At 43.5% G+C, this 14,772-nt stretch overlaps 1 protein-coding gene across 1 annotated transcript in view; it reads right to left on the bottom strand.

The window, feature by feature from the left end:
- CHSY3 (chondroitin sulfate synthase 3) overlaps positions 1 to 2,566 on the bottom strand; it is a 134,800-nt gene extending 132,234 nt beyond the window's left edge. Inside the window, exon 1 of the mRNA XM_085042060.1 lies at positions 1,600 to 2,566. Coding sequence (XP_084898186.1) covers positions 1,600 to 2,314 — 715 coding nt within the window. The 5' untranslated portion in view covers positions 2,315 to 2,566. The remainder of the gene's footprint in view (positions 1 to 1,599) is intronic.
- Positions 2,567 to 14,772: the final 12,206 nt, after the last annotated feature.

Below are 14,772 nucleotides of genomic sequence, written 5' to 3'. Positions count from 1 at the left end.
ACTTCAAGCTTTTATAGAAATATAACAAGCACCAGAGACTGTCACAGGAAATCACTCCTGCAGCAATATCCTATAACTAATTGAAAACATCCTTGGACAACTTAACACTTTTTTTTTTTTTTAATTAATGTTATAATGACATTTTTGTTCAGCCAAAAGCTGGAATATGGTCAAAACCTAAATCGTACCAGTAAACTTTGCTCTGTTCAAACAATACTGATGGAAAGCACTCCCTTGCTAGCATAAAACTCTATCTCTAAAGTTGGACAATTTGGACAATATATAGGCTGGGAAGGAAGGGGAATGGAGGGGAAATACGAGGTAAGATTTTAGTAGGGTTAAGTTTTCAAAATACCAGAGCAAATCTAAATTAACCAAGAAAAAGGTGGTTGATGACAGACTAATTTTTTGAAAAAAAAGTAAAACTATGCTTCATTTCAAAGTAATTCCAGCACTACAATGTTTACGGCTTTCCTCCAAACGCCTTACCTAGTTATTTTTAAGAAATTTTGCTTCATATTTATTTGAAATTAACGGTTTCCAGATAGATTTAATTTGGTACCATGTAACCATTTAAAGACAGATTCAGTACAACTTCGAAATGAGCTCAAAAAAAACACAACTTTACGTCTACAGCTGAATATATATATACACACACATACATATATACATGTGCACATGTGCAAGTATTTGACAGGAAAATGACAGCTGATGGGCAGGCAGGCTATTAAACGATTCACAATGAAGTGACAAATAGGGAAGGGTACAGCTCCCTCAATGAACCTAAAACACTGCAGGCAACCAAGCTCACAAACTGGGCTGATACATACAACTTCAGCTTCTCTTTCCAAAGCGCGGGGCACGGCACGAACAATGCCCGCAACAAGCGCTCACACAAAGGATGCAGGCTGCAGAACATCACGTCCTAACGGCGCTATGAAACTCGCACGGGAGCAGGGCTGGTGCTGTCCGGAGACACACGCTGCACTCCACAGCAGCTTCACACGGAGCCCACGGCGGCTGCGCTCGCCCAGCCCGGGGTCGAGGCAGGCGGGGAGCCGGTACCGGTGACAGCAGCACGGCTCCCGAGGAGCCCTGCACCGACTCCGCTCAGGGGGCCGGGAACGAGGCGGGACCGACAGACACCCTGCGGTCGGGTCGAGGGTCCGGCATTGCCCCGCTGCCCACCGCGCCGGGTCGGACTGGACCCTCTCCGCCGGACCACGGCGGAGGCTAGCCCGGCGGATCGCCACGGAGGCGAGGGCGGGGACCGCAGCACCGGGACCACTCGGCCATCCAAGGGACCGCTCACCGTGCCCGGCGTGGTCCAACCCGCTGTCTCGGCTCTCCAGTGAGTCTCGGCCTCTGCAGAGACCGGGCACATCGGGGTTCCCAGAGGGATGGGGCGGCTCCCCATGCCCCGCACCCCGGGGCTGGAAGCAAACGCCGGCGGGGCGGTGGCACATGGAGGTACCCCATGCGCTCCTCGCCCCAGACGGAAACCGAATCTCCACCCGACCCACCGTGGGACCCCGCCGGTCTCCCAGACACAACTCCCCTTCCTCCCTGCCTCCCCCCGGCGGGATGCGCCCCGGTCACCTTTAATGTACACGTCGTCGTCCGCCCGCATGAACCACTCGTACTTGTCCAGGTAGTGGTCGTGCATGTACTTGATCATCATGAAGGACTTCTTTTGCGGCGGGTAAGAGTCGTCCACTCCTGGCAGGGCGACGACGGGCAGCGGGGGCATCCCGGGGGGCGCGGCGGAGCCCTGGCTGGAGAAGAACTCCACGCGGCCCGGCACCGAGGGCGCCCACGTCCGCTGCGCCGCCACCGCCCGACTGCCCAGGTACTTCTGGGCCGTCATCACCCCCACGTAGAGGAAGTTGCGGGGCTTGGTGCAGCCCTGGGCGCCCCCCCAGTCCCCGCTCCCGTTGTGGCTGCCGCCAGGCCGGCCGCTCCGCTTCTCGCCGCCTTCGTCCTCCTCCTCCGGCTCCCCTTCCCCGCCGGCAGCGGGGCTGGAGACCGTGCCCTCCGCCGCCGCGGGCGGCAGCTCCCAGGGGCTGCTCCTGAAACTCGTGCCGCCTAGCACCGCCGCTGCCTCCGGCGGCGCCTGCTGCCCGCCCGCCGCCGCCGCGCCCCGGGCCGCCCCCGGCCCCGCCGCGCGGCCGTAGTAGGAGCAGAGGCTGGCGCCGCGCCGCTTCTTCTCGCTGAGCTCGGCCACTCTAGGGGCGATGAGCCAGGAGGCGGCGGTGAAACCCAGCACCAGCCCCAGCACCACGCTCAGCCAGGGTCTCCGGGATCGCGCTGCCATGTCGCGGGCGGGGCGGCTCCCGGAGCGGCGCTACCGCCGCCGGCGTCCCGCTGGAGGCGACCCCCGTCCCGCGGCGGCCTCAGGCGCGGCGTCTCCCGCCGCGGCTCCCTGCCCCGCCGCGGCGCCCCGGGCGGCTGCGCTGCTCCCGAGTCAAACTTCTGCGGGCGGGAGGGCGGCGGAGCGCGAGCGGCGGCGCCTTCGCTCCGCTGGCACCTTGTCCCCGCGGCGGCTGGTCCCTCCCCGCCCCTCCCACCGCTCAGCCTCCTCCGCCCCGGCCCCCGCGCACCGCCCGCCGCCTTCCTCCGCGGCTGCCGAGCGCCTCACCCCGGAGGGTGCCGCCGGCGCCCGAGCTGCGCCGGAGAAGTGCCGGCCGCCGCCGCCGCTCCGGAAGGAAACGATTTTTTTAGGTGCCGCTCAAGGATCCCCCGCGCCGCGGCCTCGGCCCCCGGAGCGGCCCCGCCGTCCGCCGGCGACCCTCCTGCCCGCTGGGGCCGGGGCAGGGCGGTGCCGAGGGGTGGGCGCGGCGGGGCTGCCCCGGCAGCCTCGCTGAGCTCCCGGGTTCGCCGGTGCGTCCCGGTCCCGCTGTCACAGCGGGCGAGGCCGGGGGCTCATGGGCACCCGCGGCTCCGTATCATCCGAGGGCGGCCGCGCGGCGCCGGACAGGACCGTACCGCTCGGTCATCTCTTCGGAGGGGTGGTCGTGGAAGGCAGGTCCGCGGTGCCTTGTCGGGGGGAGAGAAGCCTTCTCCGCTGCCCCCATCCTGGCCTCTGCTTTCTGCCTGGACAGTTATCAACTCCCCAGCCTAGAGTGCCTTTCCCTGTGGAATGGATTCCCACGGCTTGAGTATATCATTAGTATTAGCAGTGTTAGTCTTATTGGTACTGTTAATACTGCTTTGATTCTCGTGGGCTCCAAGATGCTGGGGCATTGCTTCCTCACTCTCCCGGCCTCTGGAACGGCACTGTCCACAGCCCAGGATGACTGACAGCAGGAATTAAACGTCCAGGACACTGTGCCTACAAGGACAGTTTTAATTCTGAGGTTTAAGGTTGCCTGCGTATCCTCCGTATTTATATGCATCCCGTATTTAATTGTGCAAGATGTCTATCTCCGGCAAAAGCCATAAATTACTCCTCACATCCATTTGTCGTTTTACTGAAATACATTGACACAGCGGATCCAGTTGCATATATTTAATAGTTTTCAGCAAAACCACCCATTTTGGTGGCTAATCTGTGGCGTTGTCTATCACTTCTTGTGACTTTATCAATTGTCAGGCGTATGTCAAGGTGGGAGGAGTAGGGAGGCTGCTATTCTGTGATGTTAGCAAAAGCATGGGAATGAGAGAAAAATTTAAAGCCTTTTTGGAAAAAGGCAGATACTGCTTTACCCACCTAACCAAGAAAGTCTACTCTGCATGGTCTTTAGCTATGAAGAGGTCATTTACTGGAGTAATTTGCAGTTATTCCAAGTGACTCCACCTCATGCAGTAAGCAGGCTGTATGGTCTTTGTTTTTTTGAGATGTGGAAGCATCAGGCTCAGGAAGCATATCCTATGCCTTTCCCAGGACTGAGTGTCCTTTCAAAGCAGTCCATCATTAATTTCCTCTCCATGTGCACGCAGGCTGGCACATTTATAACACGAATCAGTAAGGCACTAGGTATTCACTCCAGCTGTCACCACCAAAAACAACAGCCCAAGCATTGTGCCTGGACATATGAACACCACTTCAGATGTCGTGTGAGCAACAGGGTAGCAGATCCTGCATTTGTTTTACCCATGCTACTAACAGACAAGCTAAGTGGAAAGGATATCCTCCAGAAAGGCTTTAAATTGGTGTTGGGAATCACCAGTATTATGAATGTCTCAGCTTTCCACATGAGCCTTGTATTTAAAAATACTATCTCCCACCCCTTCCTCCCAGCTCCTTGCAAACAGCTGGGAGTTGCTGGGTCCTGGTGAGTCATGTGCAGTACAACCTCCAGTAGCAAGGGCTCCTTGAGACCTACACAGCCCCATCATAATGGTGTCCTAAATTTTCAGACAACTTACTGCTCTGGGGTTGCAGAGGTACAATGGATGACACTAAACCACTTCCACTGTTTATGCATATACTGAAATTACTCCAGTCACTGTCAGCTGCACTGACTCCTCAGGTCTGACAGCTCTTATTTTTGTCACAAAAAGGGCAGGTAAACCCATGAGAGGTGACCATAAAGCCCTTTACACACTACCGAGTTGAAAATAGACCCAAAGGTGTTGTGTGTTATCAAAACAGTTTATAAAGAAATTGAATATAAGGTGTGTACCTATCTGCATTTATATTTTTAGTTCAATACTATTCCACTGTTTTGATACACCACAGAGAAATCTCTTGAAGGTTTGTGGGGTTTAAGAGACAAAGACGCAGACTGGACCACTTTTACAGGAGCAACGGTGGCATCTAGTGGTTAGTAATAGCAGTCCTGTACCTGAGTTAAAAATGCCTTTGCAAATCATGTAAAGGGCATCTAAAACAGCATTTACAATATCTTCATAGCAGTCGAAGGTGGAAGAAACTGACTAAGTCTAACTGCTCTTCAAGTGTTCTGTTAGGAAGTTAAGAAAGGATAAAGGCAATAAATGCCATTTTTAAAATCAGAAAAAGAAAATCCTCCAAAAAGTGGTAGCAAATGGATATGCGTGATGCAAGAAAGAAGAAATTTAAGACTGCAATATATTAATTATTGAAAGGACTGGAGCTAGTGCTATCACTAATCAGACAAATCTTTAAAAAAAGAAAAATCTGCCAACAAATCTGCAGTGGGGTGGCAGTCTTCAAATCCAAACCAAAACTTTTTTCACTCCCTTTTCACTTTCATTCTTTAAAATATCACCATGAATCAGTGAATAGCTTCCTTTTAGGTATGTGACACTAAAGAACATTTACAGCATTTGGCTCTAAGTGATAGACAATAGTGTGCCCACCCCACAAAAAAACTCATAACAGAGGTAGCACAGCCATCTTCAAAAGATAAAGAAATACCAATTGTCTTTGTAGAGCAAACTTTGAGGAACTATAAGCTTGAAATTCCCCTTGGAAATTCAGTTTCATTATGGAGACATACAGACATCATTTACAAAGCAGTAGTTTTAACTGCCAACAATCCTTTAACATTTTTGTAAGCATATATTTATTCATTGATATCCCTGGGTAAGCATATGCATTAATGGTGTCTTGACTAAGAAGTAGGTTTATTGTCTTTATTTTTATTCTTATGTTCTGCATGGTTTATGGCTGAATTTGGTGTTTTTACGTTGTGTTTGCATTATTGCAACATTGGGCTCCATGACTATTTGCATTTCTATGTACAGTTTTATTTTGGAACATAATTATATGTCCAATCGATTAAGCCTCACAGCCATCCAACTGAATATGGTTAAAGCCTTTTCTGGTGATTTTACTGGGCACTGGGCCCAGCCAGATCTTGGGTAAATACACCCCATTCTTTCAAGAGAGATCAGCTCCTTGTGTCCTTACACTCTGACCACCATTTCCTTGCAGAGAAATGACAGCTACTGCAGCAGGAGGCCAGCTGCAATATCTTGCTCCTTCACTACTGTCCACAGAGCCAGTTCTGATGCTCATATATTCAGTCCTGTTCCAGACTGACATCAGTGAAGTGCAACAGGCATTACTAAAAAGAAACCTTTGTATCTTCTAGAATTATATGCAGTTCTGAAAATACATCAGTAATTCAAATTTTAGATTCAAGATGATTCCACAACATCAACTATTCACTAAACACATCAACTAAACACATCTTTCACTAAGCACATTAACTAAACACATCTTTTATTTGGGGAAAAAATCCAAACAAATTATATGATCTGCAATTTAATTCAAGATAAGTGTGGAGCTCCATACTCAGATTTAAATAAAACCAAAATTTAAATAATATGGTAGACTATTCTTGAAAATCCATACTTCTGAAAGTCCTTTCAGATTAACATTGCTCCATTATTTATGAAAAGTCATTATTACACTAAAATTTGCATGTGCAATTTATCTGTAAATTTTATTCAACCTGTTTTATTTTGCTCCTCTTTCAAACTTTTTATCTTGTCTGTGTTTGATAGTTTTTCCCTCTCTTCTTAGAATAGAAATAAATGAGATTAAATCACTCTCTTTTATGAATAGAAGACCTCCATTCATAATTCCCACCTCTATATGGGATACACAGAAAGGTTCCAAGTGGTGGACAGCAGTATTTACTCTCTTCCTTCTCTGGTAGCCCCAGCTGTGGACTTGTATGGAAGATATGGCCTCAAGTGGTATAATAAGTTTCATCTTAACACTGTTGTCACACATTATTGTCTATTACTCTAGTGACAGACATAAGGATTACAGGAAGTAATTTCTGCCATCTGAAAGAAAGTCAGCAATGTGTTGCCTCTCCACATGTGCTTAGGAGAGACAGAAAGCCACTGTATGTCAATCCTGGTAAAGAGGTAGCGACAGCTGTAAGGAGCACAACATAAAATTTCTCTTCTGAGGGCCTCAGCAAACACATTTTCAATGCACTCTGAGAACAGCCTGAATGGAGAATGATCAAGATTGAAAGTAAAAACCTTTCTTGCTTAACATAACTTGCATGCAATACCTACAGTAGGAAAATAAATTATGTAGTGTTTTCTTTCAAAATTGCAAAATATGTTCATAAGATTTAAAAAGTTTTAGTAGTAATAGCTTTTACTGATTGTTTTACTACCAAAGGTAACAGCACCATTTGATTAACCTGGCCACAAGATGATTTTTTTTTCTTTTTCCACCTTGGAAAAAGAAGGTGATAAAAGAGAAGATTAATTTCTTATAGAAATAGCATTATCCTATGTACACAAATACATTACTAGTTAATCTGGCAGACTGCAGAAATGCATGTCAGAAAAATGTGTGACATACTTTGTTGAGTGGTTTGGGGAAGGTAGAGGACACTTCTTTAAGGCTGCTCAAGCAATTTGAAAAGAAAAATCTGGCAGAGTAAGTAAAAATTTAAACTAAATAAAGTTTTAAAAAAATCCACTCAGAAGAAAAGTCTGGAAAGGAAATAGCAGGATGTCTACAGAGGTGAACAGCTATTGCTCCCAGAGGAAGAACTGAATAATTGTCTTTCATTATAAATCAACCAAAAGTGACAATAAACACATGTGCATCCCCTCTTCCAACATCTAGTGTCAATGAACCATGTGACAACTTAAAAGAAAAAATTAGAAAGACAGAACTGTGTGGTCAGAAGTTTGATCCTAGGCATGTTGGTTTCATGCATTTATGCAACCTTTTTAAAGAAATTTTGATGTGGTTATAAACAAGCTGGTAGCAAACAACATTTTTTCCAAGTTTGCTAAGAATTTTACTCAAATATGACTTTTACTTAGGTTTGACATCAAAGTCACCTAGTGGAATATCCTTCTAGTCTGTGACTGGAAATGTCTGGATGAAGGAAAATAATGTTACTTACAAGACTCACTCTCTTCTTTATATATTGCAATAACATTGTTTTGCAAATTTTGTGTAAAGCCAGGGGAAAAAAATTCTTTTGTATATTACGTCACTTTTCCCTTTTGATCCTAGAGACAAATTTCCAAAGTTTGAATTAAGAATATAAAAATTATACTGGAACATTAAGAGAGCAAAATATCAAGAATTTTAACTAGAATCGACCTTTCAAGTCTGTTAGTATTCTGAATTCACTTACAAGCTGTCCCATTGAATTTGGTAGGATTATGGATGTGTCAACTTCTAGTTCTTGTTACTAGATGAGTGTATTAGTGATCATACAAAGATTTCTAAAAAACCAAATGAGAGCTAAGTATTATGAGCTTATTTTTCCTGAGAAGTTTAATATGTTGTCTGCTGTAGCTAATCACACGCAGGATTAGAAAGCCTGGCAGGAGAGTTTAAATGTGCCATAGATAAACTATTAAATTCCCATTGAAGATGTTGGAAATCTGCTTATTGATTTCAACAAGCCTTGGACTGGGCCTGAAACCTTGCTTATGCCTGAGACCTTTTTTATGCTTTCTTTATTTGAATACACGTAGGCTCTTTTACAACAACAGTGGGAGCCTGATTAGGTGTTGGTTAAGTATACCTGCACAATAGGAAGAGTAGTTGTGCCACCTTGTGAAACAACACCGTGGTTGCAGTCCGATGGTTTCTGGCAGCATTTCATTATAATTCAAACCATCATGCAATGTCTTCAGGACCAAGTTGTTATTATCACACTGTTTTATTTTATACCTTATATTAGAAAAATACTTTAAAATAAACTGCTTCTCTACTTGCTTTCTGATTTATTTGCTGAAAATGCTATCACAGTTTTTAAAAACTTACCTTTTACCTTCTCATTTTCTGCCCTAAGTAGCTCAAGTACATTGTGAAAAGAATAGATAGCTCTTGATAGCCGGAGTTTTTCCAAAATACTTGTATCTTTGGCAAAATTAACAACTAACTTGTAAAAAGCATGTTGTTCAGAGAATCTATAATTTTGAGGGGAAACACAAACAAACAAACAAACAAACAAACAAACCAATATTCCAAGAGGCATAGGGAATTTCCTAAGGAAATATTTGGGGTTTGTGTTTAATCCTTCTAAGACTGCATTCAAGAAATAAAAAATAAAAAACCCAACAAAAAAAAAACCCAACCAAACAAAAAACAAACAAAAAACAAACAAAAAAAATAAAGCCATTCAAAAGAAAACACTTTTTATATTTAAAAGATATGATATTTCTGTGAGTAAAAGTATGTGCATGAAATATCAACTACTAAATCAGTTCAACAAACTTCTAAAAGGAAACAGTTTGTTTTAAAAATGCATCATGTAAACTACATACATCATATTTTTACTAAAATTGTTTTAATACAAATAGGAGATTTGATTAGTAATACTGGAAACCTTCACTTGGCTGAAGAGAACCCCACAGCTGAAGAAAAAATCATCCCACATTTCCATTCTATGATTTGACTTATTCAATGAGCAGTTTGTGATATATTTTGGCTACTCAGTTAACCAATATGTGGTACCCTAAATTTAGCAGAATACATTCTTCTCAACATGGAAGCTATCCTAATGGAACTAGGATAATTAAACTAGAAATCTCAAACAAAAATTATAAAAGGGGTTTTTTTTTGCGTAAAATTAAGAAGACACCAAAAATTTTGCTTTAGTATGGCTATACTTTAAGAGGCACTACAAAGTAAAAGTACAAGTGTACATTTGAAAGCATTGTCCCCAAATCACTAATGTGGGAATTAAGCTTGTTGTGATTATGGAAATAAAGTGCTTGAAATTATGTCCATTCATACGTTTTTATAATAAGAAAGCTAATAATTTTCTTATGCCTAAACACATTTAAATGTAAGATATGGTTTACTGGTTGAATATATCTTTACACTTAGAAGTTAAAAGTGACTATAGTGAAGAGAGAAACTATGAAATTCAATTTGTGACTCATATGCATTTAGCAGCTTAACATTCTCAGGGCAATGGCACTAAGTGTGAGGTCTGGCAAATTTGCTTTGCAAAATCCCACTGCTTACATAACTACTTGTATTTTAGGCAAAATTTGCAAAGGAAAAGTTTGCTTACTGGGGAACTGGCATTTACAACACTGATGAGCATCAGCATGTAACAAATTGCAGAAAATACCCAGGACTCAGAGTTGTTTATCAATTTAGGTTGTGGCCTTGAGGTAAGAGTGCAGAAAATTTACAGATTTACAGTCTCATGCCACAAGTTCCAGAGAAAGATCTTATCATGGGTAAGCTTCTGGAATTTCAGATGATCATAAGACAAACATGGATGAATTTCTTTGATGATAAGGTAACCATATGTGTTTTACCTTCTTTTGTATTATCCTGACTATGGGTTTCTCCAAGAACTGTGTCTACGCAAAATCTGGCTAAGTAAAAAAGGCTTCAGATTTTAAAGGTAGGCTAGTTAGTCAGGCTCCTTCCCACATGGGAACCCATCCTTCCAGGCTGGAAGGTGCAAGGGTGATGACAGCAGGCTGATCCTGATGAATTTTCATTTCATTTCTATCAGGGAACAACTTTATATGCCTTGTGCCTCCAAGCTGCCGCAGTGTATGCGGCAGCCACAGTAGAAGGGGCTGTGAGGACCTGCTGAGTGCTCTGTGGACAAAGGCATGAAAGTTCTGCTGGGGCAAGAATGATAAATTGCCAAATACTCTTAATTAACACACCAAGGACCTAGAAGTTCCTCAAATAGTATATTCCACCACTTCCTCTACGTATAGTTCTTTCCACATGGCTGGCACAAGCAGGACTGATATGGAGATATACCATAATACCACCCAAAAGAAAAAGTCATGCAGAGTCTAGCAGGAGACAATGCACTTCTCATTTTGGCTGGATTGGTAAGACTGACTGCAGCAGCCATCAAAACTTACCTTCTATCATTTTTCTCAATATAATCTTTTATGAAGCAGGAGAGGAGGAAAGAAGAAGCCAACAACCAACTGAACCAAACTTTGAAAGGCTGGAGATAGACCTGAAGGCATAGCTGTGCAACACAATATGAAAACATGTTGAGGCAGGGAGACAACCTCATTCCTCCCTATTCCTGGTACATGGACAGTAAACAAAATTTGATACCATTACCTAAAGATATTTTTATATGCTCTATCTGTGTTGCTAATCCTTGTTTCTGGCTCCTTTTATTCAAGTATTCACCACTAGGAATTCAAAGACTAGAACTTATATTTTTCAGCTAACAAAGGATTCCTCTCAATAATATTTTAAACAGATTTCAGCTATTCAGCATCTAGTGCAATATAAGAGCACATCCAATAAACTATGCCCTGTCATTTGCAGCATTTCTCTTCTGTCACAGTAAAAAAGGTGAATAATATGATAAAACAGTGCTATTTGGTAAATACAGCTTATAAGTATTTTTCTCCGCTCGAGCACACATCAAGATCCTTGCTACTACCTTGAAAGTAGCATTTTCCAAGCAGCATAAGGCTGCAGAATTTATATGCTGGAGAACATTTTCTACAGATCAACCTCCCTATTCTGATGTAAAGGTACAGGCCTCAACTCTTCTCATACTCTTGTCCTTTCCCAAAGTGTGATCTCCTGAGCAGAAGGGAGTCAGAGTATTCCTTATCTGTGTCTTGCAGTGTCAGGCAGGAAATTACAGATTTTATTGAACATCTAAAATTTGCCATTCTCTTCCATTTATTTAGCTTCAGTCTTTTAAAGCTGGGACGTGGGGAAGAAAGTCTTATCATCACCTTCAATACACTCAGTGATTCATCTCTTCTGTTTCCAGAGTTGTATTTGAAAGCCTTTTCTCGTGGAAGAATGCTCAGCATGCTGCTTTATGCTTACACAGTAGCTGACAGTTCCTACACAAGAAAAGAGTGTCCTTTTCTATGCCTCATTTTCAATGAAGCTGACATTAGCATGGGGGCACATCCTTAGAAGAGAGCTCACCACAGATCAGTTTTCAGCAGAACGATACTTTACAGAATGGGCAGGCATGAATAAGCTCAGAGCACTGCCATGCAAAAATCCCCTGAGTTTTAAAGGAAGCAAAGAAGTGGTTTCTCAAAGAAACTGTGTCAGGGCTAAGAGAAAGAAATTCCTGTTGTGTGCGTTTCCATTGCACCCATTGATAAGTGCAACAACTGAACCAACCTGAATTAATTGTCAAAAAATAAACATTTTTCAGTGCCTTAAACAAAAGAAAGAAGTATGCAGAAAGTGAAAAATAAGCAAAATTACTGAAAACAAAGCTGAAAATTTCACAAAGTATCCAGGGACTAAAACCATGCAGAATAACAGCAGGTATCAGAGGTAACAAGGACCTCTTGTGTTGGCACAGAAAAAGCAATGATGCTGAGCAGGCCAGAGGGCAGATATGTGAGTCCTCATTGTATCTTTCTTTCCTTTAAAATGTCAGCATAATTATATTTTTAATTAATTTTAACTGAGGAGGCTATTTTTCAACTGGTTGATAACACAGACTGTGTCAGCACTAAAGAGTTCAGAATACGGAAGGAAGACAACAGGGAGAACCCTCAGGAAATTGTTAAAAAGCTACAGATTAAGATATTTGGAGAACTGGGTTGCTACTGTAAAACCAGAAGGTATCTCTCATAACAGTGAGTTTGGTGAGGTTCTACAAAAACAAAACAGGACCAGTGTTAAACTGGTTTAAACTTCAGTGATAAAAAAATCATAATGTGCCTAACTATGGCTTCCAGAGCGAATCAACTGAAGCAAATCCAGCAATGTGTTATTATGTAAAAACATAACAAGAGCTGAGAGAAGAAAGTTTTCCTGAGCATGAGGCTTTCCTGAGCACAGGAGGCCATGCATGGCCCATCTCAATTTTTGACAACAAAAACATGTTCTGAGACTTCAAACTGTTTAACAGAATCAAACCAGCATTTCCTGAAGATGACTCAGGTTCAGTCACACAAAAATTCTGTTACAGCAAGGAAATTTGGTATATTATTCTTAGTACCAATTCTTTTACTCTTTTCAGACTTTTGAGGTCTGCTACTGAGATTGGCTTTGTTTGTAAACTAAGAGTCTGCACTGACACTTTTACTTTAAAATCCTTCTACCATAGTTCTGGTCAGGAGCTCCCATCTGCTCTCTCTCTTTAAGCTGAAGTGACTTCAGTGTCTCCTTCTAGTTTCACTGGACACCTCCATTGTGGTTCTATGCTCTCCTGAACTTGGATGAATTTTTCCAAATATTTTTGCTGAAGTTTGCATATGGAAGATATATTGCCCTGACAGAGCAAGTGATTTTCTGCCATGTCTATGCTGTACACACCACTCTCTAAGCCTGTGCAATAAAATGTCCTGGTTGTGATTTCTTAGCAAGCATTTGGTGGTACACTTACAGCAGTGAATTATCTCCTACAAAGAATCTTCATTGTCTGCCATTTGCCTGTCTAGGTCATGAGCATGATGCCTGCAACAATGCATTTTAACAGCAATCTCCCAAAGGAAAGCCATCAAAAAAACTTGGGTCTTTTGAAATTTTTATTTGAGGGGTGCAATGTTGTGATGTTTTAGAAGAAAAGTGCTGGGTTTGTTTTGGTAGCTTGTATTAGCACTAAGTTTTGCCAGGGTGCATTTCATACCAAAAATAGTTCAACTCACAATAACATAGTTAAATTATTTCGTAGAGGGTTTTTTGGTTTTTTGGGGGGGTTTTTTGGTGCTTTTTTAATATCAAGAATGGAAAGATAAAACCAAAGATCAGCCCTCTAAAGTTAAAGATAAGCATTTTTCTTCCTGGTTCTCCTGTTATTTCTTCTTCCCAAAAAAAAAAAAAAAGGCATTAAATTAAGCTTTGAAGGACAACTTCAGTATATAAGAAATTTTAAGGAATTATACAATACAAGAGTAATCACACTTATGCTCCCTGGTTGGATGCCAGTATTTTCATCATGGGAATAGCTGTCTGCTGAAGACTTTACTTTTTTTTAAACATAAATTATCATCTGAGAATTCTAGCTGCAGATGGAGAAGTTATACTAAGTTGAAAGCAAATTTATGTTACATCATTTAAAAAGTACTTTTGTAATAGAGCTCATTGGCTTCTTTGGGGTGTAAATGTTCTCTGGAAGAAAAGAATGGTTTGTAAATTAGACCCCAACCCTGCAATTATATTGCACAGCAGTTATGGTAATTTACCTTATAAAATCAACTTGTATAGTCTTAACATTTTTTCTTTCTTTTCATCTGAAACGCCAAAACAGGAGAACTTAGAAGACAGAACCAGGCTAAAACGCAAAGGTGGCTGCTGCTGCTTGCTGAAAAAAAAATTAAAGTATCTAGGGTTTGGGCATAACTTGAAGGTTGGGGGGGTTGGAATTTTCTCCATACCCGTTACTAGGAAACTAATGATCAGGTGCTCGGAGCCATTAACTCTTTTGCAAGAGACCAAGGCTGCAGAGGGGTGTGGTGAGGAGAGGAGGCACTCTGGCTGTTGGGACCAGAGCACTTGCTCGTGGGACACCAGGAGGAAAGCTGCTGGTTTTGCTTCTGGCTGTGACCGTGGGACGTCCAACTGTGCTCTGCCTTCTCCTCCTGGCTGGATGAGCCCTTGCTTGGGAAAAGGCATGGGATCCAACCCTTTTTCCCTCCGGGAGAGCGCGCCTTCCCGGCTGCGCTTCTGCAACAACTGCGGAGGAGTCCCGCTGTCGCTGCCCCTGCCCCCCTCGCTGGAACGCACCGCAGTGTCTGCTGTGACTGCAGAGTCCCTGCCACCTCGCTGGCTAGCCTGGCTGAGCCATTCCTGCCGCCCCGCTCGCCACTCCGAGCTCTGCTGTGCGCCATTCTGCCATCACACCCCGTCAGACCCACCTGCCACAGCGCCCCCTGCAGCCGCTCGGCAGGCATCACACTGCCCTGCCCGGCCGGGAG

Source organism: Lichenostomus cassidix, chromosome Z (assembly GCF_008360975.1).
Source record: "Lichenostomus cassidix isolate B80296 chromosome Z, HeHo_3.0, whole genome shotgun sequence".
Taxonomy (NCBI): Eukaryota; Metazoa; Chordata; class Aves; order Passeriformes; family Meliphagidae; genus Lichenostomus; species Lichenostomus cassidix.
The sequence above is the reverse complement of the archived record's forward strand: the minus strand, read 5'-3'. Positions and strand labels throughout refer to the sequence as shown.